Source organism: Temnothorax nylanderi, unplaced genomic scaffold (assembly GCF_030848795.1).
Source record: "Temnothorax nylanderi isolate EJ_2023f unplaced genomic scaffold, tnyl_v1.0 TNYL_tig0024_pilon, whole genome shotgun sequence".
Taxonomy (NCBI): Eukaryota; Metazoa; Arthropoda; class Insecta; order Hymenoptera; family Formicidae; genus Temnothorax; species Temnothorax nylanderi.
In genome coordinates this window covers 1494019-1520597 of record NW_027249086.1, presented here as the reverse complement: position 1 = coordinate 1520597, position 26579 = coordinate 1494019, and the positions used below count along the sequence as shown (strand labels likewise).

Below are 26579 nucleotides of genomic sequence, written 5' to 3'. Positions count from 1 at the left end.
TGTGTGTGTGGTTTAAGCCTCAATATATATGTAAATATCGTACATCGCTTCTCTTCCAATAGTACCTCTTATACGTATATATTATCACGCAAAAAATTTACAGCTATATTATATTACAGTTACATTATTATTATCACGTAAAGTATAATACATGTCATATTATATTGTGTACCGAGCCCAACTTAAAATTTATCTTTCATTCTAGCGCAGCCGGATCCGTGCCACAAACCTCTCACTGGCAAGTGACCACGGAACCGGCCTTCGTCACAAAACAGAAACCGTCATCGGCGTCGTCCTCATTCTCGTCGTCCTTGTCAACATCGTTCTCTTCATCTCTGTCGTCATCGTCGTCGTCTTCGTCAACCAAACCGATAACCGCGATTACCGTGCCGGAGACCGTACGAATACCGTCTTTAGGTACGAGTTCTCATTTCTGGTCGAACAGCTGGACACCACCTAGGCCGTCCTTAAAACCACATTGGACCGACAGTCCCAGCCTCCTTCAGAATGGCCCGGAAAACTTTCCACGACCGAGCCTAAAGCCGACCGAGTCGCATGTATGTCCATATTTCCTCTTCTTAATTATTGGTATTGATTATTAGGTTGTTTGCTGTGCGGCGATTTTTTACGTCACGTTCTCGCGTGTTTAAATTATAAACACATAAAAGGCAAATTCACAAGTATAAAATTCACAAGAATTATTGTCAGGCATAAGATTTCACCTGATGACCGAAAATGTTAATAGTCATTTATTTTTGTTCATATATCAGTCGATGTATATTTATTAAAGTGTTTATAAATATCTACGCTAAAATTTTAGAAAAAACGATTAGACCTTATCGATAACATTGTGCAACGTTAACGTTTTGCAGAGCACCGAATATCAGAAGCCCTTGGGCTCGGCGCACTACATAACGACGTCCCACTTGGAGACTTCAACTAGGCCGCGGCCCACGAAGAAAACGACAATGCAGAGCACGACGCCGTCCACATTGATGTCCTCCGTCAGCGATACAACCAGTCCAACGACCGCAACAATGACAACTACTAGCAGCACGACCAGCGCGAGCAGCACGAGTGCCACGAGCGTCGCTGCGACGCAAGGATTGTCGACCACCGAGGTGGCGAGCGAGAAGGCGACGGGTTCGGTGATGACGGTCGCGGCCGCTGACGAGAGCAAGAACATGCAGTGCGGCGTGCCGCCGCTATTCCCGCGGCCGGAAACGAGGATCGTCGGCGGCAAGGACGCGTCGTTCGGCCGGTGGCCCTGGCAGGTGTCCGTACGTAGGACCTCCTTCTTCGGCTTCTCGAGTACTCACCGCTGCGGCGGGGCGGTACTCAACGAGAATTGGATCGCCACCGCGGGCCATTGCGTCGACGAGTGAGTACCCTATCTCGTCCCTCTCGTCTTTCGAAGGCGCACCGTTATACTCTGTTCCGTTTCAGTTTGCTGACGTCGCAAATCCGGATACGAGTCGGCGAGTACGACTTCTCGTCGGTACAAGAGCGGCTGCCCTACGTGGAGCGCGGCGTCGCCAAGAAAGTTGTGCATCCCAAGTACAACTTCTTCACGTACGAGTACGACCTCGCGCTGGTGCGACTCGAGAGTTCCTTGACGTTCGCCGCGCACATCTCGCCCATCTGCCTGCCGGCCACGGACGACCTCCTGATAGGAGAGAACGCGACGGTCACCGGCTGGGGAAGGTTGAGCGAGGGTGGAACGTTGCCCTCGGTGTTGCAGGAAGTAATTATCGTTTTGACGATCAAACCCTCGAGGGGTACCGTTCAACCTCCTCCGACTTTCATTAATCTCGCTTTCAAGGTATCCGTGCCGATAATCAGCAATGACATGTGCAAGTCGATGTTCCTGAAGGCCGGTAGACACGAGTTCATACCGGAGATTTTCCTATGTGCCGGTTACGAGACCGGCGGGCAGGATTCGTGTCAGGTATGTACGTGCGTGCCTATAATCGAACTGCTCGCTGTTCACGTTTCAAAGTTTCCGTTGAGAGACTTTTACGTTCTTGCGTTACACAGGGCGATTCCGGGGGGCCTCTCCAGGTTCGCGGAAAGGACGGCAGGTACTTCCTCGCTGGTATCATATCCTGGGGCATCGGTTGCGCGGAAGCCAATTTACCGGGCGTCTGCACGCGGATATCCAAGTTTGTACCATGGATCTTGAAGAATGTTGCCTGATTGACTTGACGAACACGCGAGGGGACGACACGAGGCAACTCTCGAATTCGGACGAAGTTCACCTCGCGAATAAGCGATTCGCGGTGTCGTCTCGTACGATATCAAAAGACATTATCCTAGATTTTTCACGCGAATGAAAATACGCCTTTTATATCGTTTACATTTATTTATTTGCATTTACACTGCCACTCACGGAGTAAGCATCCTGGTTGCTATATATACGAAGAAATATACCCCGCACTAGAAGAGGTGAAATAAGATCATCGCCGAAAGTTATTGAATATATATATATACATATATGTATATATATATACGTATATATATATGTATGACGTGTGTGAAATCTCGTGCGTTATAGCAGCACACTGAACTGTATTTATAAAAGTAAGTAAGGAAATAATATATTTGCTAGATTAAGGCTATAGCTAAATAAACAAGGGAAGTCTGAGTTGTGTAATAAAAAGATCGAAGGAGTAGTCCGATAGATTTCGAAGATACATCGTTATCATTCTTGCCACAACGCTCCGAATATGAGATACGACACACACACACACACACACACACACACACACACACACACACACACACACACACACACACACACACACACACACACACACACACACACACACACACACACACACACACACACACACACACACACATACATACTCAAACAAAAATTAAGAAAGAATCGTTAATTACATAAACACCGCTTAGAGTTGCAAAACCAGTTTGAAAACCAGACTGTCGATCCTACAACTTAGAAAAATTCAACTTGAATTAAAGAAAACCGGTGAAAAATGTAAATTTTTATAACTATCGCGATTTCGATTCTCGTAGTTTTTCGCAACAAACGCACGATAAGTATCTGCTTTTATTGATTAGCAAGATGTATAGAAAGTTTACCCTTCGCCCTACGGCGTGAGATAGCTTGGAATATTCTTCCAAATGCTCAATTCCGCACATTTCAAGTTACGCTCACTGCCACTTTCTTATTTTTTATATTTCTTTATTTACAAATAGGAATTTGTACAGAGCACAATATTAATTGCGTGTACTTGATAATAATTGTGTGCGAGCTAATAGGAGAAGTTCACATTATAGAATTATTTATAAGTATCGTCAAATAAATGAGTGTTTATTTAAATCTTAGCGATCGTAAATTATGTCCCTACAATATTCTCGAATTAAGCGGATCGTCCACTCGACCGGCGATTAGACTCACTGAAGTCTCGGTGTCGACGATGAAATAAAGGAAGGGATGTAAAGCTGTAAAGGGTTCGGGTCCAGCTCTCTCGAACAGACCATTGCCTAAAAAAAAAAAAAAATTATAATTATTTTGCAAACTTTTGCAGAGAATTATTTTAATTACAGAAAATATTATTCAAGATATTTTTAATATTTTCTATAATGTGCACGTTACATATTATAAAAGATAAAATAAAAAATTACTTGCTTTCCAGAGCGACGTCAATACTTAGACAAATTTGCAAACAAAGTATTTACAGATAAATCTATGTGAATTTATAGAGCTCTGCGCATAATACAAAGCTAGTAGTTTGTCTTATTCTACGTAGTGCAGAGGAATTAGGAAGATGTATAAAAGTATAAATTATGACGAAAATATGTTGTGAAAGACATGGATAGCTAATGTACCTAGCGAATTTGCAAGAGATCAAGACTATATATATTTTTTAATACATCAAAAGAAAAACTATATATTATATATTATATTGTAATAATTCTTGTTATGAAATCTTTTTAAAGCAATTGCAGAGTTCCTATGGAGTTTTAGATTAAAAATAATAAAATAAGAACTTAGAATCTTATATATTTTGTTCTAAAATCAAATTAAAATTGTTGATAAGCATTTCGCGTTTGAAAAATTGACATTTTAATTTAAGCAGCGTTTCAATTTCTTGGCTCTCGAAGCGACTGGCAGATGTGATGCATCGCGGGTCAAATCTTTAGATTTCTAGATGTTCGGTTCATTGACTTCCAATGCACGCGTCCTTCCTTTCACTGAGTTGACAAAACTTCTTGCTCTCGTATTTTTACGACGGCAAGTTAGTTTTTATACGAAAGAAAAGAATGTAATGTCATAAACAACAGGGAAGTCTAGTGCAGTAAAAATGATATTCTAATTTTTTAAACGACTACTATTATGAGTTTTTATTTAACTGTTAATTTAACTATATGTCAAGCAAAGAATTCCGTTATATGTATCATTTTAAAGCATAGTTAAATGATATTATATAGAAAATTGTAAATCGTAATTTCTTATCTTCTAAATATTCTATTATTCTATGATATAATTTGTATTTAGAGTGACAAAAATAGCCGAAAGAATAATTTCACAGAAACACTTGCAACGCCGCGCCGCGCGCCGCAGCGATTCAGGAATCCTCGGTGAATGTAAAAAGAGATGGCGCAAGGTCTTTTTATTGACTTCCTTTACGGACTCGAGCAGGATATCAGCAATTAAATTCAGCGAACTGCACAACAATACTGAGAATATTTCCAGCGGTAATCGATAGTTTTGTTTGAAGGTTCGCCTAGTGGCGTGAAAACAGATATTGCCAGCTGATCGACCTCGAAAATCACGTTCTCGCAGATGAGGTCCACTCGCATCTCGCAATACATTGCGTCATACGTTTTCAGGATTAAATCCTGTAATTTGCATAGAACTTGTAGAAACAGATGCGTTTTTTAGAAAAGCGTTTAGCGGAATTATCTGCTAAAATGACCTGTAATTTACGATGCATCAAGGAGATAACGATTAACACTCGGCATAATTATCGTAAAGATGTAATTAGCGGCTAGACATTCGTCTCCGACAGTTTCTCAATCTTAAACGGGGACCGAAAGCGTTCGCGTGTAATTCTAGAAACGCGCGGCGGTATAATTTTGACAGCGTTCCGAAGCGCGCGGAAGCGGCCGTCATCGTTAACGACAGTCTCGGCATTAAGTAATGAAGATACAGCGGAACGTGAGAAAGAGCAACGACGGATTAGGCGGAAGCGAAAAAACGAGAGAGAGAGAGAGAGAGAGAAAAGATAGTGAAGAAACGAGTAAGCGGCGGCAGTAGTAACGACCGGCCGTTGTCGGACGCGTGTTCACGACGCGTAGAGGGGCACATTGTCGCCGCCGTCGTTTACAAAATTATATGCGCAAATTATGTTTCTGGAGAGTACAAGAGCCGCGCGCGCGTGAAACTTTGTAATTTCACCCGTTAATACCGGACATTGCGTCAACGTAATTATTTCTTCGAACATTATCTCCGACGCGGCCTGCCTGGGAGTCGTGGGCATCGCTACTCCGCCGCGGTCCCGCCTCGCTGTTTATTCTCCTTCTCCACGACAAATTAAATCACCTGTACGCGTTCAGTGCCGGTTAACATCCGGTTAGCCGAGCGTTCGAGACGTATCGAGACGCTCGTTAATTTCGGATGCTACTCAAAGTGATTTAATTCTAACGTATCGTGATTACTCGTATCGGGTTGCCGGGGAAATAATATAATCGCGTGACATATAGCATCAGAAATGACGCAACGTGACGAAGTAATGAATAATAATAACGAGTAATGTGTAAAATATATATATGATAATGTCAAGTATATGAAAAGTTGATTAAAATAAACCCGTGCGCTTGATCGATGAACGGATACTCGGACACGCGGGTCGCACTGACAGCGCTATATTATTACACTTACAGGCAGGAGGAAGCAATTTACAAGCGGCGAGAGAAGCGAAAAAAAAATAGTAAAATATATAATTGAGAGATAAAGGAATACTGCAAATGCTAAGGATTATACACGTAGCCGCCGCAAAATTATATAAATTGGACTCTTTAAATTCAGGACGTCCGCATTAAGGAGCGAGGGATGCAATTACACGCGTGGAAACGCGTTACCGTTATGGAGTAATTGAAAGGGGAGTGCGATAGTGCATGAAAAGCGATAAGAGAGTAAAAAGGACCTGGCGGTAGATATCGATAATAGTCCCTTCGAGGTGGAACGACATTAGGCGACTCACGAGAATGGGTCCGGTCGGGTTTCATATAATTCCTTATATTGACTCCTATACTCTGTTGCACGTCTCGGGCGTATACACCGAGATCGGATGTCATGGGCGATAAATCGGCCACTCTCGGCTCGAACACATCCAGGATTCCCAGCTGCGGAAGAAACAGATAAAAAAAAGGAAGACCTCTTAGAGAGATTATGTAAACTACGACGCAAATGTCGACGCAAATATGCACCAGTCACGCATACGTCGATAATAATCTTGATTCTTCCTTCCTCAATCTCAATCCTTCTGTACATCGCAAAACGTTAAGAAAATGTTACTTTTTGTTACATACGATGCCTTAGAAAAATAATTTAAGAGCAAACAAACAGACAAAGTAAGATGTAATTTATAATTACGTTTAGTTGATATTTAACAATTCAAATCTGTATTCTTCTCATCATTCTCAGTGGATGATCCTTGAGATAAAAGTCTTTGAAAATGAAAAACTGTAGAAACACTATGGAAAACTGTACGATACTTTTGTGCGCAATTAGTTATTGGCTGTACATCTTGAATATATTTTTTCTACCTTGGCGCCCATTTGGCATTCGTAAGATATTGACGTCAAAGAGGACGACGTGTTATCCCCTTACCCTTTGCAGAAATGACGTCAGTGTGACGAAACCACGCAGCATGAACGAAGGTATAGTGGCCCTGACCCAAGTAGGCTGTAATCGCTTCCTCAACAATCTCAATGACTTTCCGCTGAGATCCCTCGCCAGCCGGTGCGTGTCCGTTTTATCCGTGGGCATGAAAAGTATAATGTTGTATCGGGGATCCTTGAATGTTAAGGAGATATGATAACAGAAATTCCTTGTATTGTTAAGAAAATAATTGAGATTTTTTTTTGTACTGTGCAGTTGTACTTGAAGTTGTACTAAGAATAATTTGTGTAATTTCTAAGCATCAACTGCACATTGATTACAAGGCTATTTATTTAAATATTATTTAAATATATATTCTGTCCTTGCTTGTACACCGCATAATATTTTAATTTAAGAAAAAGATAGTTAAGGCTAGGTTATTTGAAATAAATTGTAGACTGTGACTGGAACTGCGCAATATTCACAAATTTTTAAGAATCGAGAAAATTTCAAATTAAAAATTAATAAATCAAGCTTAAATTAAATCCTTCAAGTTCTGAGAAAGAGAAAGGTAAACTAGATCACATTAAATTTTCACGTAGACTTACGTCTAAAGGAAATTCGAGCGCGACAGCCTGCAGCGATGGGAAATACGCGAAGGGCAACACAGCGATGTATCTCGAGGCCGATACCGAGGAAACGTCGCAACCGTTCACTAAAAACGACATCTCTGCTGATGAATCTCCGATGGAGGGCTCACCCGGATTTACCGTGTTATACGATTTCCAAATCTCTAAATCTTGCATCCAGATACCTTCGTCTGAAAAATAGGAAATCGAATCCCATCAATCATTTAACATTTTCTGTTTAAAGAAAAATTCGTTCTTATATTCTCGTATAAATGCAATAAAAACGATAATTTCTATCGTAAAATTTCATAATTCTCTCCGCTGAAACATAATTTGATATTCATGACTGCATAATTTACATAGGAATTGCCAATAATTTAGTATTGGAATTTTCCTGCAGGACAAATTAGGAAGATTGAACCTGTTTGCGCGTGTTGTAATTCTCAATTTGATACAAGCGACATATAATCGAAGAAGATATTCGTTAACTGAACCTGACCTGGGTAGCTAGAAAAGTATCCACGCGGGCTTCTCGCTTCGCGTTTATGAAGATTCGGCGATCCGTCCGTTGACTCGTCTTTAACGGTATCGGTGTTAATTATATACGTCAGATCTTTCTTCTTTCGATTCATCGAAATGGTATTTTCGTCCACGAGAGACGCGGCCGTTCGATTATCCAGGGAACTCATCGTAGAATTCGCGACTGTGAAGTTATTCCCAGCAAGATTGCCCGACGTCGCGTTTGTTCCCGGAATAGGCGATACCACGGTCGTCGCAGAATTGACTGCACCGTCAATATTGGTCATCGTCGTCGTTGCGAGGTCATTCGCAGCGGTCATTCCTGGATTATTCCCGGCCGGAGTGTCCGTCGACGTCTCGGTATTCGATTGTGAAATAACGCCGTTCACCATCATCGTTTCGGTAACGGGACTCGGGATAGTCACGTTCGCGCTATCCAAGATTGCTGGTACCACAGTGGTTAACGAATTCACAGTAACGGTACTCAAGGTCGCGTTGGGTGCGGACGTATTAGCGGGCATCATGTTAACGACGATTGTGCTCGCAGCCGCCGATGCGTCAGTACTCGACGCACCCGAACTCAGCATACTTGTTGTCGTTGGTACCTCGGTATTCGCAGTGAAAGTTGAAGGTACTTGAACATCAGTACTCATCGATGCCAGCATGTCAGTATCGGTCGCAGTTGCCATACTCGCGCCTGTCGATACTTGAACACTCTCGTTAGGATCGCTAGCGCTTGTTACAGTATCGCTGGCTGCAACCGTCGAGGAAGTCTGCGGACCCTGATTGCCCTCGACCATGGTTGTTGTAGTAGGAATCGTTTGGTTGTCTGTGTTTACCATCGGCGTAATCGTATTCGGCGAACCCGCGTCAGTTTCCGCACCAGCGGACGGAGTCAGCTGGACACTTTCGCCGGAAGTAATTGTCGTTAAGGAATTTGCCGATTGCGTCGGCGACGTGTCTTGGACAACTGTTCCGGCGCTGGTGACCGGAGTCAATGTCGATTGTACATCGGTTGCACCCGTTGGTGCCATCGTGACAGTTTGCTGAGTAACGTCTGCCGCGGTCGATGGAACGACTGTTGTTTCCGCACCAGCCGGAGGAAGAGTCGTGATAGCACCCGTTAACATCGTCGTTGTCATGTCCGACACATTCCCAGTGTCTACCATCCCTGCTGGGAGCGTGGTTAAGCCGACCGTGGACGTCGGAAGTTCGGTTATACCTGACGAGTCTCCCATGCTAACGGTAACGTTCGCTTCTTGCTCAATACTCGACAGATCGAAGCCGTAAAACCTCAGAATGTCTTCATACTCGGGACGGAGTCTGGTGTTCTCTCTGCTTAGCGTCAGCCCGCCCAGGAAGCCATCGGCGTTAAGGTAGCTCTTGAAATCAACATCGGTGTAATTCAGTATGTATGTACATAAAACTAATTATATGTTCTAATTCTAATATTATTTATAACGATTATCAATTTTGTTTCTCGGAGATAAATACATTTAATGATAAAAAAATCAACAAAAGTATGTCAAATAATGCAATTAGAGTAAATATCAAATCGGATTTGTATGAAACACGATAGAAAGAGTCCAAAAAGTGTCTAATCTTTTGGGTGTCTTTATCACCTAGATATTCACATTACACAGACTCTTACTCGTAATCGCCGGTGAATGTCCCTGAAACCGATCCTGGTAACATCTCGGTTGGCTGGTAGGCCTAAGGCTTCGGCGATTTGTTGACTTCCTCTACCCGCGGATCCCTCGTAGAGCGCCGCTAGCACGAAGGCAACCCCCGTGGGTGAGAACGCGACGTTTCCCCGCGTCGAATATTGCTGAAGGATCCTCACCCCGAGCTCGTTGACGACGTCGGTGATCACGTCGACCGGACGCTGCGTATCCGCGCGACCATACCAAGGATCGTACCTATAAGCGAACGCGGACGATACTGCTGCAACATAGTGCCGCATCAGTGGGAAACTTTAAAATTCATTACATTGCCTAATTCGACGCATTATGTACACATCATTTATTTCGCTAAATTCAAGTTTTCCCACGAATAACGCTGCCAGTTTCTTCACGAGCCGCAATCATATTTTAACATGGTTCTTCTGGAAATTCATAAGACAATTCTTACATTCTCTCCGTTATAATTCATACCAAAAAAGAAAATTGACATTACATTTATTTGTTTCGCTTTCGTTACGCGAGGGAGAGGCTTCAACTTTCAAGCTCATCTAAAGACACGCGGTCGCTTCGGCGGATTAATCCAAAACGCGAAAGTAATAAAAAAAATCAAGATAATCAGCCTTACGTACGGTGCAATATTACAATCAGGTGCAATGGCTTTCCCATCGTTTCCGGGACGATGCCTTCCTTCTCGATATCTCCGATCCGTTGCGCCGAGCCGGAGACGGAGTCCGCGACGCGATCCCAGCCGGTTCTAGTCTCAGGATTAGCCTTAGTCGTCCGCGCTCTACGTCGGGACTGGCTCAGGCGGATCAGGTACGCCAGGCTGGCCGCCTAGCTCGTGGTTCGATTAAGACCCGCTTAAGGGGCCCGTCCAAGGCGCGAGCGAGGCCCGCTCGAGGCCCGCTCTTGAGGGGGCCCGTTCGAAGACCGCCGATTACTACCGCGACTTCTTAAGTGGCTAAGGTCGTAATCCCCGTTAAATTGCGCACATAGCTTCCCTGCCAGCCGCCAGTTTCCTTTCTTGCCGCTCTTCTTCTCTATTCTTTCAGAGGCAGCTCTATCTCCCAGCGTTTCGACAGGAAGGGGATCCTAAAGTATGCCGCTGTGCATCGCCGCGCTCTCATCTGTGCCCACGTTTATGATCTCGAGTACCATTGCGGAACGTGAAATATGTGCGTGTATGTGTGTGTGCGCTTTATTCCCTCTTCATAATCCAATGACAAAGTTATTACGATTTCACGATTGAAGTATACCAGTGAATGACCGACCGAAGGATATCGTTACGTAATTGAACTTCCTTCCAGGATATATTGTTTGGTCATATTTTTACATTTTCGGCATCGCGTAAAATTATAAATGTAATTTATTAAAACCGAGGAAAGCGTTTACTTGTGGTGAATTAATTGCTTCGATTAAATAAAAATTGATTATAATTAATCAAAGGTGGATATATCACACTTTCGTATGTGGCGAGCCGTTTTTTTTTTTTTTTTTTTTAACGTTATTTCGCGTGCCACTCGTTGGTGCACCGACCTCATTCGCGATTAATCGAGCGAGCCGAAAATTCCTCTCTCCTTCGTCGATCGGTGGCGATCGTACGTCTATCCGCGCCGGCCACAAATCTTCGAAAATATGCGGATATTATCGCGCGCGCGATAACGGTAGTGGCGGTGGTCGGCGCGGCCGGGCCGCGCACGTGAGACGCAGTGAAGGCGAGGCGAGAATCTTCTTTCGACTGATCCAAGTGGGAGGATCGCCGCGAATGAGGCATTACGTAATGTCGCGATGACTTTTACCGCGCCGCGAACGGCTGCTGAATGCGCAATTCAGAATCCAGGATCTGAACGCGCGAGCCAACAATGGGACGCCGCGAGCGCGATGCCTTCGCGTGTGCGTTCCTTCTCATCCTGTTCCGTTCCATTGCTAACGAAACCGATTATTATCGAATGAGGCGGCCGATCGACGAGCGGTCGCGTACTCCTCTGTTCCTGCCCACAATGTTCGCCATTCGTTCCTCGAACGTTTTCGAACGCGCGGTGCGCACGTCGGACCGGAACAATCCCAAGACGATAAACTTGACGATGACTGATGCGCGATTTGCTCAAGTCGATCTCAAATTGTCCATTTGCGATCGATAAGAGATGGACCCATCAATTTCGAGTGTACAATAAAGAACCATCTGTCATTTTTAGGATTTTTTTCTTTGGATCGCAGAATGTGTTCGAGAGATATGAAATTGAAGCCAACTCTTACCCGATATTTATGATTATAATTACTTTTAATATAATGGTAAAGAATAGTCTTATTTGTAACTAAAAAACCTATCATAAAAAGATTTTTATTTTTTCAATTGGTTCTATACTACATAATTACGTCCAAATGATCGGTTCTGCCTCAAAGATAAAATTTGTACAATTTTATTGAGCATAAAATCGCTTTACAAGCAGCTTTCTAAAGCTTGCTTTTTATGAAATACATGACCGCTGTAAAGGAATCTGTGCCGAAAAATCATGTCGTCTAAATTCATAATTACAATATAAGTGGCTTGTTCCATGTAGCTCGAGGAGTCACTGTACTCATGCGAGAATGGTCCCTGTAATTAACACTAGATATAATCAACGATAAAATCTAATTGCGCATGCAGATGTTCTAGCCGACGCGACGGTGAAGCTATTTCGTGAGAAGTAAAGAAGCGTTTAATCTGTAATCTATCCGCTGCTGTATCCAATTCAAGAAACAAAAGGCTGAATCAGCTTGCGTCGCCTCGACACTTGGCGCTTGTGCCAGCAACACTCGCAGCACAAAAGAAATATCGATCCGGTTATGCCTGAAAGGAGCACAATGACGAGTTGCTTTTACTCCCACGAGATGCTTTATTACACCTCCCCTCCTCCCACCCATATAGTGGTACCGCATACGAAAAACACGTTACCCATGAAAAGCACGAAAAATATGCCCTGCATATCCGCGACGTTTACTTTGCGCTCCTCTACGATCTGGTTGGCGAAGCTGTCCGAGCATTTGTCTTTCATCGGTATTTGCTCCGCTATCCACTTGTTCATTAATCCAGACTCGTGCATGCGGTGTAACCTGAATAACGAGGCTTATTCACTTAATAATGGGCTCTGACAAAAGCAGACACGGATAGGAATGATCACCGATTTGAGACAGTTACGAAGCGACGACTTATCAATATCAAAGATTTACAGGATTATAAAATTCGCATGCAATTTACGTACCATTAAGAAAAAACATTGATAAAAATTGCATTTAAAAAATTAGAAATATTATGAACCACTACACTGGCCACTTTACCGCCGTGAGATTGATTATTGTACAATAAAACGGAAATTAGCTTACTCAGCGTTGATGATTTTTATATAAGGACTATCTTTCGCAATAATCATCGCTATGGGCTCGTCCATGAATTCATCAGTGCTCAAAGAAAAGGCGCATCCCGCAGTTAATAACAGGTCGTTCCTCATCGCGAATCTGCTCGGGCAATACATCATTATCGTCATTCCTATCGAGCGGACTAATTCGTTTGGTATGCAGGATGAAATATTTAAACGACGCGACGGTGTTTCCATTTATGGCGAGAGAAAATAATGTTCAATGAGCAAAAATATATAAAAACATTTACTTCGTCAGACTTTGCGCAACTTTTTCTCGAGAAAGTTTTTCGTAAATTTACAAACAGCGGGGACGTTTTTATTTAAAAATATCCATTCTGTAGGTATATGAGATTACCTCAACGTACTTCTCCAGTCGATCAACACGTGCTTGCCCGCCTTTACCTGCTCAATCATTTCCGCTTCTTGCGTCGCGTTATGAATTATGGATCGCTCCAGAAGAGTATGATACTTTTCCTCCTCGGCATTCTTTAGATACTCCTCTAAAAAGCTGCCATTAGGAAAGCCCCAGGTTAATCTGTTTTTATGAGCAATAAGATCATCCACGGTCAGGACGGCAGCGTCCATGTTCGGGAATGTCAGGAACGCGACCAAGCTTCCGGAGTAGGTCGCTACCACGACCATCACGACCAACCACCAGACAGCGATCAGCAGACGGGCGCTGTCGGAATGGGGTAAGTACATTCCTCCTAAAATCATTCGTACGCACCTTTGCACTTCTTCGAAAAAGAAAATATAATTTCTTTTATTTTCATTTAAAAATGAGCATAAAAACGGAACGACTTTTCTTTAATAAGAAATTAGTAATTAAAAGAGTAAAATAATTCATGAAAACGAAGAAACGTAATAAATGAATACGGCGAATACGTAAAAAAATGATTTGGAAAGTCTGGGACACCTCGTATGTAAAATAAAAGAAGCGAGCGGATACTACCTTGCTGAAGAAGAGCCCCGTAGACGTACCACACGCATTGCCAGGGGGAATTCAGTCCCGACGTCCTCGTGCTGTTTGGATTACACTTGTGAACCAAGTACAAGATCGGGCCCATTATAATAATCGATGCTGCCAGGCAGGCCCATGTCTGTAAGGAAAATTAGTCCGCTTGAAGGCATGCGTGTATACGCGCGTGAAAATAGATCGGAGGTAACCGAGCTAACTGGGAAAACTGTCAATACGCTTCTTGACAGGCTCAATATTAAGTAACTTCTATCCGGCCTCGTGTCGCGCGATCGTTACATAAATAAATTTCCTACCTTCACACGTTGTTACACGTGAGAGTTAAGCTTCATAAAAGTTCTATATTTTTATATGATTCTCACTTTACGAAATAAAATAATTATTTGTCTTCCATAGTCTATACGAACTTTAATTGCTTGGAAACGTACGCATAGTTTACCTCTTTGGTGAAGGGCGCGGTGAACAACAACGCTCTCGAAAGTTGACCCGGTTTTGCAGTCAGAAAGCTATACGTCTGTATAAAAATCGGCAAGGTAAAATTGATCTTTCCTTTTCCCTGATCGTTCACGGTGTGCGCGCAGGCTGCGAGGAGAACCCTCTCGTCCACAATCATATCTATTATCTCCTGCGGTATTTCTCTCGTTGTCGACGTTAACACCTAACACATAAGACACTCATCACGCAGTTAGATTTACGCTATACATCGATCGAATAAGCTAAGTTTGGAACTTTACATGGAGATCGTAAAATAAAATTATAAGTAATTCATTTTTAAATACTTTAGGTTCTTTTTATTATCTAGCGAGGAAAGAAATGCTCAGTGTTCACGTTATGATAAATCGTTCGGGGAAATCTAAACTTTATTATACGAATTATTATAGCTTTACCACGTCAGCCGTCTCGTTACGAGTGGATTTGATGGTCCGATTGCTCGCCGGGCTGAGCACGGTAAAGGTGAAGTTCAATTTTCTCCCTAGATATTTCATGACGTCGAAAACCAGCCCGCCGTATTCCTTTTTGCCGGAGTTGCTCAACGAGATGACCTGCCACGGCGGATTCTGGAAAAACGAAATTCACGTCCGGACGAGTGCGATCACGCGAGGAAGAGAAGGAGACAAGGAAGAGATCTTTACATACATGATACGTGGCGACCGGTACGCTGACCCCTCGGAAACCGTGCGCGACATGCGGAAATAGAGCGTCCGTCAGATTCGCACCTAAAACGGGCATCCATATTCCCGAATCGATCAAATGTGCGACGTTCTTGCCGTGAGCGAAAAAATTGCCCCACGTTATGGCCGAGGCGAATCGCCAAGACAGGCATTTACCGCAGACGCCGCCCGTAGCGAAAATATCGTCCATAAGCTTTATCTGCAGGAAATAGAACTGTGAAGCTTCCGTCGAAGAGAATCTCCGCGCGCGATGGCATAGATATGATTTCTCGTGAATATTCGGGAAGGATAAAAATGTCTTAAGCATGACAAGAACACTACAAGTGTAGTCTAAAAAAAAAACATAGAAATTTAATATGCATATTCTTAAAATCTCAGAAATTTAATTAACTTAATTTGCGTGTATGCAAAATCATGCGCAGGTTATCGGAAAAGTTGCAGTCACGAGGAATCACTTCTATAGAAATCATTAATCCAAATCGAACATAGTATCAAAGATACGAACTTTGATATTTTTGAGAATTTCCTGACGTCTTTCGAGCTTATTTAATCGGATGAGTTCGAACTCCTCATCGGTCATATGACTGTACAATTCTATTTCGGTCAACAACGATAGCCTCAAAGCATTAGCCAAAGCCGCAACTAACTCCTGGATATAACACTTTAAACTGACCTAAAATTTTTTTTCAAAGTACATAGTAAAAGAGAGAGAGAGAGAAAAACAGAACATAAATTATAAAAAAAAAGTCAGTAAAATCTTCTATTGCAAAAGAATTATCAAAAAAATAACTTTTTTATAAATAAAATCATATTCCAGTTAATCTTATTTGATTATTTAAATTGTAAACTTTCAAGTAGTTAAAATCTGCACACATAAATAAGAGAGAATAATTAATGAATTACATTGCAATATGTGTCGTTGTTCGTCGCATTGTAAATGATAGCCACGTTACTGCCTTCCAATAATAAATCGGTGAAACTGGTAATGTTCGTGAAGTTTCGTGCTACATCAGTGATGACATATAACCACTGGCTGTCGGGTAGGGCCATATTTAAAGTTTTTGTCTAAAAATACCAAATTCGAAGTTAAAGAGAGATTCAAAAGTAACAGAAGTAAGTTTGTGTCCATAATTTGCGAGATTCTCTACAAATGGCATCTCGTATTAGACGTGAAGCACGTTAATTTTCAAGATCTATATTAGAAAGATGATTTTACAGCCAAAGTAAACCTCATAAATTATGGACTATTACTCGCTCTGAATTGATGCAAATATAAACGGAACAAAGAAGCTTTCTATTCATCTTACAGCTTCCATAACGTCAGCCGCTGCGTCTATCGTTACGATTACGAGAAAGCATCTTCCCAATTGGTCCACGTTCAAATTCTCAAGCACGTCACTTATGTAATCTCTTCTGTTACGTTCGGAATTGGCGTGCTTAAAAGCGAACAACGATCTAGAAATTAAGTGAAATTTCTTGTTTGGCAACGAGGTCGATATGGCTTCTGTGACACTGCTGATCGTGTCTCTATCTACAAACCATCATAAATAAAACGCGTTTTTAACGGAGATGCCAAGATATAGGAAAGAACGAGAAACGTAACGGGATAGAGAGAAAGATGAAGGATTAATGCTTAAATTGCGTCACCGAAGGTATCGTCGTGCAATATGTTGACATTGTTCCAAGTCAAAGCGTCGACCGCCCTCATGTCCAACAAAATCTGGGCCAATTCTTTTCCAGGCGATATTAAGGGGATGCTCACGCCCTCCGAATCAGGAAGCCGTGGACAATCCTGGTCTTTAAACAAATAAAATAAAACGTACGATACTTCATAACTTTGTCAGTGTTAGCTGTTTTATAAAGTTTCACGATTTAATTAAGTACATTAAGATCTCTACGGATGTGTGTGCGTCTGGCTTGTATGAGACAAAACGTATTACGTTGATGTAACACGATGCAATTTGTTTGGTCACGGTAGATAACAAAATTGGAAAGAGCATGATAACGATATCTGCAAATACCTAACGTATTATGTCACCCATTGCAATCGCGCGATTCAGCGCCTAATTTTATATCCGTCTCAACGAGCAAATAAAAGAGGAATTTTCACGTACAATTACTGAAAGTCTTTTTATATTATACGTACCTGTTATCGCTAAATGTACAAGCTCTTCTTTACGCGCTGCATCGTGAAGCTCCCACATCTGATGACACCTCGTCACGGATAAAAGCGCCGTATAATCTTCATACATATATATTAAATGCAAACAAAATTATTTTGTGACTAAATCGTTCTAGCTTCGTGGACGAGGAATTTATTTAATTGCTTTAATATACTTCCATGTGATAATCGTATGCTATTTACATTTTGTACTCTTGTCAAACGTACACATGCAATCTTATTATGTATTCCGAAACATTTTGGATGTACAACGCGTGGTATGAGTGAAGATAAAGCAGACAAACGTTATAATTGCAACGATATTTAAATATTTATTCAACGCGTTTGCTCTTACCTCGAAGACTATTTATTTTCGTCCCGCGAAAGACACGCACATCAATGTCATTTGGATACATCTCTTTGCTCGTAACTGCCGCGATGAGGTTATAAATATTTTTTACCACGTCGTGATACTCGACCTTGTCATTGAAGAAACTCTTCTCGATGACGACCGCTGAGAGATTCAATGAAGAACATTTTATTGTAACATTAATAAAATAGAAAAAAAGCGGAGGAAGAAGAGTCGGGCGTACCCATTGAGGCGTTGGTGGATACCAGCGACGGAAAGTCATTGAAAGCGTCAGCCGAATTAAGGAGCCACGCGAGGAAGAAGACGGAAATCATGTCCATCGACAGATCGTATTGGTGCAGCTGTCGCGGCTGTCGCGCCAACCGGTCGATATATAAGCGAGGACATTGTTCAATAATATATGAGTTCATTACTTTCCCGATTCATTATTATCGCATTAATCGGAACTTCATCAAGCCCGACCGGAACGCAATCGTGGACTGAGCCGTGCAGGCCGTGCTCCGTGCTTCGCGGTTTGTAGTTTGTATCACGAAACAAAGGAAAAAGGTCGATCCCTTTAATAACTTATCAAGGAACGATCGAATCTCATCACAGCTTGAACGAGGTGCATCATTGGCCTACCACGAGCGGAACTAGATTGAATTTAAAAAAAAAATCAACACAGGAAAGTAAAATGCGTCGAATGTTATATATTCAATCGATTCTCCCTTGGCCCGGATACCAAGGAGAAAAGCCGTCCGCAAAAAGTTCGTCTTTTCTGGTAGTTGTTTCTCTCTGCAGATCAATGAGATAGAAGTTTTGCGATCACTGAACATTGTTTTATTTAACAATATATTGTGATTTAGTTATAGTAATTGTTGTAGATTCCAGATGCTATTGCGTTGTGCTATTATCTGTAAAGAATAATTACTTCAATACTGGCTTGTGATAGAGAGATGATGATGTTCCGCCAGTGACTAATATTTTTCTTGTAATAATAAATCAATGCTCTTATTAGGAATTAATTTTTAATCCGCTCGAAAGAAGTTTTATTTACTATAGATCCTATGATTTAGATAATTAAAAACGCACTTTAAGATGTTTTTATTGAAATTTATAAATATATATTTTTAGTAGAAATATACAATTGTATGTATGTTTTTTTTTTGTTATATATCCGCATCCGCACATAATAATGTTATCACAAGAATGTAATCGCAAGAAGAGACTGTTTTTACAGAAAATAATTTTGCAAGAGAGTAAAAACCATGAAAATAAAGAATTTTGATCATTTAATATTAAATTGAGAAATCTTTGATGATTTTTCTTAAGATTTTTATAACAAATTAAAGACTCCAGGAGGTTTCACTAAATAAATTATTATTTATAATATTGATCTGCTTTTCGTAAACTGTTTTTTTTTCTAAGCATAATAGAACTTTTTATATAATAAGAAACACACTAGAATTTACATTATGTCTAAAGATATTTCCATAATGAAGAGAGATTTAACACAAAAAAGTAACATCCATGGAAGAAGTATATTACTTATAGAATACTCATAAAGCAGTCTTAAATTTTTAAAAACTTGAAGATTGCATCACTCTCTTGCGGATGTTAAATGCAGCAAGCAGTACGTGAAAAGTAGAATATTATGAACAAAAAGTCAGGCAGGATAAAATTAGTTTTTTTTATCACTTAGTTTTATTACATGCTATCTGTAATTACTCGATATCTCTTGGCGGAAGGCAAAAGGCGAGACGGAAAAGTTATATAAATGCGTTGCGGTCTACCACTTTTCTCCGTCCGAAGTTAGCACGTGATAAGAACGCTATCCATTGTCTGCGTTCTATTGTAAATGCCATACGCAGGAATAAAGAACCGAAGTGGAATCGAAAACTTCATTGTATAGATACTTTAAATACTGATGGCTATTTATTTTCGAGTTAAATTCTTTGTGCATTTATTCAATAGAAAAGAATAAAAAAATTTTTGTATTTTAGTTTAATACCTATGGTCTACTAAATATAAACGGCAGTGGCTAATTTATTTTCTTCTTTTTCTTTGTTTTGAATTTCCGCGATCACTGAAATTGCTCAGATTGCAATATCAGTTTAAAGGTGTTATAGATTGATTTTTCATTAACCATGTGCGAGAAATGACATAAACGTCATAAACAAAGCACACATATAATTAAGAAAGCATAATAAGTGTCATAATGAGATCTCTCACTTGTATCGATAATGCTATATACAGTATATACTCTATATAGAGTTCGATCTGAGTTTTCGAACAGGAATTCCCACTTTTGAATTTTGAATGCAAAAGTGCTAGAGTCGAGTGAAGTTAGCTCCTATAGTTTATGCCAGCAAAGCAAGCATATATTCATTTAAATTCGAATCTTCACGTGTAGCGTTATCTTTACACTAGAAAAATAAGCAAATATAGAGCATTGATTATTCATTCTGAATGTAATTCTTTAATGTAATTTTTAAAACTGACGCGTTATTCGCAGTAATTTCTTCTCGAAATCCCAAGAACATGGATTCGATTCTAGCGAATTTATCGGGAAAATAAACGAGAGACGGGATTTCCACAGTGAAACTCTCTCGAAGTCGAAGAGGAAGAGGGAAGAGTGCCGACGCAAATACCACGCGGAGCGCGGAGCGGCGATTCGAACGACATCGTGCGTGCGCGCGTGCAGTTCCGGTGCGCTATCCAGCGCGCTGGCGCTGGCGCTGGGCGCACGCAGCGGAGAGCAGGGAGCAGGCGGTGCGGGACAGTGCGGCTGCGGAATACGGTCGGTCGCGCGACGCGCGGACCAGCGCGGACGACGGAGACGGACACGGACGTGTCGGTGTTGGTCGGTGTCTGTGTGGATCCGTCGGCATCGCCGTTCGGGGAGTACGCTACGCGCACGGCGCGGTGCGTAGCGCGTGTGTCGCATTGTGCGTTATTACGTATACGGCGCGCGGTATCGGCATACGTGCATACGGCGTACTGGAGTAACTGGAGCCCGTTCCGAGTTCTGAATGTTCTGTTTCTCCCGTTCGCGCTCGACGGTGGTCACACACGCTGGCGGAGTGTTACAATATCTCCTCTCCTCTCTCCTCCTCCCCCTCGCCCGGGGTGAAATGTCAAGCGTCCTGCGTTACCATGGGCTGAATCTCGCCGTGCCGTAAGCTGTCAGATCGCGCGCACGACGAGGCGAGAGGACCGCGTGCCCGGGGAAGGTGTACCCGGGGGAGCGACCTGCGACAAGCGCCGAGACAAGCGCGAAGGCCGGAGTGAAAGTGGACGCGCCAAGTCGCTCGCGATTCTCCCTATCTTTCCCTCTTCTGTCTTCTTTTTCCGGAGGGCCGCGTAAGCGTTTTTCCCCGCGACGGGGACAAAGGGTGACCACGAGGAGGCCAGGCGACCACCCACCGTCGTGCGATCCGCGTCGATGTTCGATCGCCCGCGATGGAGCCCGAGGAGCCTCTCATGCAGGGGATACTGCTGTTACCGCCGCAGGGAATGCTAGGCCAGCTCAAGGTTGGTTTCTCGCGGCGCGGCGGAGATAACTCGAACGGGATGCACACCACGTTCGCGCGATACGCGATATCGCGTGCACGCGCGCGCGCGCGCGCCAGCGCGACGCATCATCCGCGAACGGCTGTTCGTCCCCCTCTCCCGCTCTTCCCCCGTTTTTTTCCGCCCTCCTCTTCCGGCTCGACCTGCAACAGGTACACGCGCACGCCAGCACGTCTTTTAAATGATCATTTAAAAGGTGTATTGAGAGAACGAATTGTATTTTACATTCTGACTGCTCCCCTTGCATCATCCAGCCTCTATCTCTTTTTTACATAACGGGAAGATCTCATGCGCCCATTTGTTTTCCAGAAATCGTGGCACAAGAGATTCTGCCAGCTCTTCAGGACGAGCAACTATGGGATCAAACGTGTCGAAATCTACGACAGTCAGGAAGAAGCGATACTGCAGTCCCATTCCCCGCGGATCGTTACCCTGGACGCCTGTATAAAAATTGCACCCAGCAATCAGTCACACGTCTTCAAGGTGCGTATTTGTTCTACTCTCGATTTGTTTCCAGCATCGCTCTGCATCTAACTGTTTATTTTTTTACTGTTCGCTGTCTCGAGAATGACCGCTGTTTATGTGTTCGTTATTGCATACAGGTGGTGACTAAGTCGGGAATACACTATTTCGGCTGTTACTCGGAAATTGAGATGACCCATTGGATCACGGCGTTCCAGTTAGTCGCGTTCAAGGACAGTGCGTCGAATCAAATAGAAGAAAACAACGATCTGTATTGCACTAGTGGGGAAGGTGTATTCTCTGTGAAAGTTGTAGAAACGGACGCGTCTAAGCGGTGTGGACTGGAAGCGAGAAACTATACCTTGGTAATCGCCGCGGTGGACATGAAGCTGATGGACGGTGACATTGTTCTATTCACATGGCCATACAGGTACATCAGAAGATACGGATATAGAGATGGAAAGTTCATCTTCGAGGCTGGAAGAAAATGCGAATCCGGCGAGGGCTCCTTTCGCCTGGAGCACGGTAGCCAGCAGGAGATCTTCCGATGCATGTACGCTAAAATGAAGTCTATGAAAAAACTATTGGACGAGGAAAATAATTCAAACATAGAATGCAACGACACTCAATTCCAGGCAGCCTTGTCTATGGAGCCTGGCTCTAGAGCGGCTCTACCTCCCTCTTCAAACAATTCTTCGAGCAATTTGATCGACATAGAGTTTTCTACCACGCAGAATTCTCAGAAGCCCCTGTCGATCTCGTCGACGAGCATGGATTCTGCGATCTCGTCGAGCAGATCGATAAATAAATCCAAGCCCGCCAAACCACCACGGAAATACGTCTTCGGTAATCTGCTGGAGAAAAGAAGTCCTGACTCGGAATTCCTAGATTTGCCTACGTGCGGGGAATATAGAACTATAAGCCAAGGAAATTCGCCGGAATTATCTCACAAGACCATCGGCGGGGTTATGCGCGAGGACGAGGAGAAGCACCCGTACGATTTAGTGGAAATTAGGAATGACGCTTGGAAGACGCACGGTATCGATAGCGTGCATCATACGGAAAGAGTGAACTCGAATCTACCCGATGAGAGAGATAAGGAGAACGACAACGACGATATGCAATACGAGATTATGCTGCCGGTACGGAATCACGATGCATTCCAAAATTCGTTTAAAAGTAAATGCGGCGACAACGCAATTGTCACGCCGTCGGCGATGCAAAGTGTCGCCAAGACAGACGAATCGGATTACGATAAATTGGAACACTTTGGATCCGCGACGAAACTTAATCAGAAGCCTGCGTATAAGTATACAAATTCCTCGCAAAGCGTACATTCCAACGTTTCTCACGGAGAAAGTTCTAATCTTCCAGCGTGGTCTAATTACACTATCGTCGAGGATATGTCTGCTATCAGGCTGGCCGACGACAGTCATCTCGGTTATGGGATTATCCGAAAGAAGCAGGATCTCCCTGAGACAGCTTCCATTGGTAACACCACGGGCGGTCCGCAGCATAAAGTTTTCAACGACAGCGAATACGCAATTGTATCGAAACCAAAAAGGGTGTAAAGTACCCGTACATTCGAGTATCCTTTCAAAATACGATGATCATGCCATAAATTCGCTTTTATAAAATTCTTATCTTTTTTGTAATTATTTGTAAGGATATGAAGAATATGCTAGTCTATATCGCGTTAGAATAAAAGTATTTCTCTTGTTTTACAAAGTGATTGGCACGTTACAAAACGATAAAAATAATATCGTTACTTTCGCATTATCACATTTGTTCAACATTTTTATTCGCTTTCTATATCATTTTTTAGAAACTAGTCTTTTTAATTGCTGTCATGGATATCTAAAAAAATGTAAACTTTCAAAAATTCTATAGATTTGTGCCTTCTTATGAAAGATATTCTAGTATTGATTAGGAAAGCTCAAAGTGATTAATATTTTATCTAACTTCATTTGACTGATGTATCAAAATACCTGTATAGTGCCTTATAGAGATGAAAATATTTTAATTGATACCAAAATAATACTAAATCGTTGTAAACGTGCATGCGCGTTGAAATCTTGATATTTGAATATATATATTGGTGTACTTAGAAATTTATTATTACATATTATTACAGTCATAATTTTCTATTGCTATTTTACTTCTACTATGATTGTACCCCTGTTATCGCTCTTACTCTATAATTATTATTATATGGATAATTCTATTTTATATCTATTAATTATTATATATTTTTTTTAAATTACAATGCGAAAACACATTCTATGCAGGCGTATTATAAACTTGATTCATTTAAACAGCGCGAAACTATCGATATAAATATGTACATAATTTAATATAAGTGCTTTCGTAAAAAAATAATAACAAATAGATCACAATTGGATAAATTTATAGATATTTAACATTTATATGCTGCCGCAATTTTATATATACATATGCATAATGAATATTAGTGCTTTCGGTGACCGAGTCGATCAATCGTCTTAACATAGACACTAATCGTATGAAAATTATCACATTGGATTTTCTAAATCCAGAATATTAAAAGTACAAAAAAATTGTTTTTATTAGGATGTTGCATATCTAGTGCATATCTAGTATATATCTAGTATATATATTACAAATATGTATTACATGTCTACAGTGAAGAAACAGATAGGCTAACTATTCGTACAATATAAATCACTATTATTCATTATGTTCAAATTAATGACTACAGGTCACATGCAATACTGATATATATATATATATATATATATATATATATATATATAAGAATAAATATTATCTTTTATACATATTTTTTATTTACAGTCTTTTTACAAAATTGTATAAAGTACCATAATAATTTTAAGAATTTATTGAGAAGCCATTTTGTAACAATATGTCCTTTGTGCCAAACAAATGGTCTACCATTGATTGAAATATCAATTTTTATATATATAATTATTAATAAGAACTCTGCGCAAATCAATAAATTCTGGAATATATGGAACAGAAGGCGAAAACTATTTTTTAGAACAAGTATTGTTAGTTTTAGCAGATATATTAGGATTATAAAAAAATTATATACGTGCGTAAGGTTGATTCTTACTGACGTGTAATCTTTTACATGTACTTCCTTTGTTTGTCAATATTAACAAAATTTATATCCGCAGATGAATTTTGTTTTAAAATAATATTCCAGTCAACGTGACGATACTTTCACCTAAATGTAAATTAATGATTTTCTTTCAGCGCCGTCTGTATCTTTTAACGCGACTTGCATACATTTTGCGGCTGCATTCATCAGTTTTATATATTATAAACACAAATTACGCAATAAATTTGTAACAGAACATCTTGTATTTGCCTACACTTATTATTGTACTTTTGTTTAGGGTATAGACTAGCCTTTGAAGGAAATTTCAACTCCCCTTTGATTCTCCTATCACTTTAATTTCGTCAGGGCGTTCGTCGCCCGCTTTTATCTCGCTGGCGTCCTTCTGGTTCTGCAACTTGAACTCCTCCTTCAAAACGGCCTCGTAGTAGCCGTCCATGTCGTTCATTACCTTTCGCACGGTCTCCCCCTTCAGCGCCATGAGCTTCTCGATGTTTATCCTCCTATCTATTTGCGAAAACCACCCTAAATTGTCAGCAATCAGGTGATTGTTCTTGCAACCTTCGCATCTCACTATCACCACCCCCTTGTCATACGCCAGCTTCGATATCAGCTTGCTGGTTCTCGTGTTGCATTTCGTGCACGTGAACATCAGTCTCATCTTTCCCTCCAGCTTGCCCAATTCTCCGCGATTGCTGCCGTCTTCGTGGGCGAGTCGCACGTGACGGAGCGCCCCGATGCCGGTCGGCTCGCTTAAAGCCGGAGCGTAACAACATGCTGCGTGCCGAGCGCGAGCCACACGTGCACCAAGACGCAGCGCCCGTCGAATGGAAAACATCTCGATCTAGCGTTCTCGGCGACGTCGCACTCCTCGGGTCCTGTCCCGTTGATCGCACCTTTCGCAGGGTAAAAGACGAGCTAAACAAGCTCTGCGCTTAAGACGCGCGTCTACGCGCACAAATCTGCGTACGATCGTCCAAGAAATGTCGAGAATCCGGGAACGGGGATGATTCTGATTGATCCTGCGACAAACATTCCATACGTCATACGTTCCTCTCGACTCCCAGAAACTTTGTCTTCAGACAAAGTGACGTGACGTGACGATCACGCCGGTCAGAAGTCGTTTTTTAGGTTATATCTCCGCTTTTATAACCTAAATCTTGTTTTTTTTTTTTTTTTTTTTTTTTTTTTTTTTTTATTATTAGTTTTAGAAGGATCTAGATTGAACTTACCTAAATTCGACTACTTGTATCGGTTATTCGACACGAGATTTGTTAAACTTTATAACCTAAATATTTCAAAATTACGTTTCAAACATTGCGGACGACGGTAAAATCATACGTGAAGGTAGCCCATGCGAATTGCGAAGTCCTTTGGAGCTGCACCGTGCACGCTGCACGCTGCACTACGTTCTGCGGGGATAAATATAATATAGGGATAATGAATTGTGTATAGTCGGAAATTTTGCAGCAAGCTCTTCTGCATTTCTTTATTTTTTCTTTTCTTCTTCTTGGTGACAGTGGTGCGTCCGTAAAACCGTTATCTTCCCTCCGTGTCGAATTGAGCGGGAAACGGAAAGTCCGGAGATGCGTTCCAAAACTCACTCATGAACGCCCACCCACGATCCGTGTAGATGTATGTAAACAAGAATTTGATTTAAACAGTTTACGTTGTAACGTAAATAATC

General features: G+C 41.7%; 5 protein-coding genes across 10 annotated transcripts in view; 2 read left to right on the top strand and 3 right to left on the bottom strand.

The window, feature by feature from the left end:
- The window catches only part of LOC139769786 (uncharacterized), a 31770-nt gene extending 29081 nt beyond the window's left edge, over positions 1–2689 (top strand). For all 4 annotated transcript variants that reach the window (XM_071701156.1, XM_071701155.1, XM_071701154.1 and 1 more), the window contains 5 exons: positions 206–557; positions 873–1381; positions 1447–1744; positions 1823–1948; positions 2038–2689. In XM_071701156.1, the coding sequence (XP_071557257.1) occupies positions 206–557; positions 873–1381; positions 1447–1744; positions 1823–1948; positions 2038–2196 (1444 nt within the window). In that variant the 3' untranslated portion in view covers positions 2197–2689. The remainder of the gene's footprint in view (positions 1–205; positions 558–872; positions 1382–1446; positions 1745–1822; positions 1949–2037) is intronic.
- Positions 2690–3184: 495 nt separating this feature from the next.
- On the bottom strand, positions 3185–11734 carry LOC139769788 (uncharacterized). 2 transcript variants are annotated; one of them, XM_071701160.1, is made up of 7 exons: positions 10313–11734; positions 9653–9942; positions 7982–9383; positions 7462–7673; positions 6863–7048; positions 6234–6375; positions 3185–3510 (listed from the first exon to the last, which is right to left on the bottom strand). In XM_071701160.1, the coding sequence occupies exons 1-7, from the start codon at positions 10347–10349 to the stop codon at positions 3371–3373; spliced, it is 2409 nt and encodes an 802-aa protein (XP_071557261.1). In that variant the 5' UTR covers positions 10350–11734; the 3' UTR covers positions 3185–3370. The 2 variants fall into 2 exon arrangements, with proteins under 2 accessions (XP_071557261.1, XP_071557260.1); XM_071701159.1 differs by having other exon boundaries at positions 6177–6375; positions 10313–11733.
- A 274-nt stretch (positions 11735–12008) lies between these two features.
- Ir93a (Ionotropic receptor 93a) lies at positions 12009–18438 on the bottom strand. The gene is made up of 15 exons (XM_071701157.1): positions 17984–18438; positions 17746–17904; positions 17376–17471; positions 16877–17026; positions 16537–16760; positions 16133–16294; positions 15735–15902; positions 15195–15428; positions 14945–15115; positions 14497–14715; positions 14034–14181; positions 13437–13788; positions 13047–13178; positions 12619–12776; positions 12009–12513 (listed from the first exon to the last, which is right to left on the bottom strand). The coding sequence occupies exons 1-15, from the start codon at positions 18168–18170 to the stop codon at positions 12416–12418; spliced, it is 2658 nt and encodes an 885-aa protein (XP_071557258.1). The 5' UTR covers positions 18171–18438; the 3' UTR covers positions 12009–12415.
- Positions 18439–20386: 1948 nt separating this feature from the next.
- Positions 20387–25130, top strand: Dok (docking protein homolog). Of its 2 annotated transcripts, none has more exons than XM_071701161.1 (3): positions 20387–21273; positions 21622–21795; positions 21915–25130. In XM_071701161.1, exons 1-3 carry the CDS (start codon positions 21202–21204, stop codon positions 23343–23345), a joined length of 1677 nt encoding a protein of 558 aa, XP_071557262.1. In that variant the 5' UTR covers positions 20387–21201; the 3' UTR covers positions 23346–25130. The 2 variants fall into 2 exon arrangements, with proteins under 2 accessions (XP_071557262.1, XP_071557263.1); XM_071701162.1 differs by lacking the exon at positions 20387–21273 and adding an exon at positions 21296–21508.
- On the bottom strand, positions 24577–26377 carry LOC139769790 (DNL-type zinc finger protein). Its single transcript, XM_071701163.1, has 2 exons — positions 26125–26377; positions 24577–25914 (listed from the first exon to the last, which is right to left on the bottom strand). The coding sequence occupies exon 2, from the start codon at positions 25728–25730 to the stop codon at positions 25200–25202; it is 531 nt and encodes a 176-aa protein (XP_071557264.1). The 5' UTR covers positions 25731–25914; positions 26125–26377; the 3' UTR covers positions 24577–25199.
- Positions 26378–26579: the final 202 nt, after the last annotated feature.

What these genes read in the sequence shown, in the direction of transcription:
- Ir93a (XM_071701157.1), bottom strand. Translation starts at nt 18,170, where the DNA reads ATGAACTCATATATTATTGAACAATGTCCTCGCTTATATATCGACCGG. An exon ending in ATTGCACGACGATACCTTCG is followed by an intron (nt 16,761 to 16,876) that starts GTGACGCAATTT and finishes GATGGTTTGTAG; the next exon opens with ATAGAGACACGATCAGCAGT. An exon ending in ACAACGACACATATTGCAAT is followed by an intron (nt 15,903 to 16,132) that starts GTAATTCATTAA and finishes AAAAAATTTTAG; the next exon opens with GTCAGTTTAAAGTGTTATAT.
- Dok (XM_071701161.1), top strand. Translation starts at nt 21,202, where the DNA reads ATGGAGCCCGAGGAGCCTCTCATGCAGGGGATACTGCTGTTACCGCCG. An exon ending in GAATGCTAGGCCAGCTCAAG is followed by an intron (nt 21,274 to 21,621) that starts GTTGGTTTCTCG and finishes TTTGTTTTCCAG; the next exon opens with AAATCGTGGCACAAGAGATT. An exon ending in ATCAGTCACACGTCTTCAAG is followed by an intron (nt 21,796 to 21,914) that starts GTGCGTATTTGT and finishes TATTGCATACAG; the next exon opens with GTGGTGACTAAGTCGGGAAT.
- LOC139769788 (XM_071701159.1), bottom strand. Translation starts at nt 10,349, where the DNA reads ATGGGAAAGCCATTGCACCTGATTGTAATATTGCACC. An exon ending in ACATTCACCGGCGATTACGA is followed by an intron (nt 9,384 to 9,652) that starts GTAAGAGTCTGT and finishes GTTGATTTCAAG; the next exon opens with AGCTACCTTAACGCCGATGG. An exon ending in TGACGTCATTTCTGCAAAGG is followed by an intron (nt 6,376 to 6,862) that starts GTAAGGGGATAA and finishes TTTCTTCCGCAG; the next exon opens with CTGGGAATCCTGGATGTGTT.
- LOC139769790 (XM_071701163.1), bottom strand. Translation starts at nt 25,730, where the DNA reads ATGTTTTCCATTCGACGGGCGCTGCGTCTTGGTGCACGTGTGGCTCGC.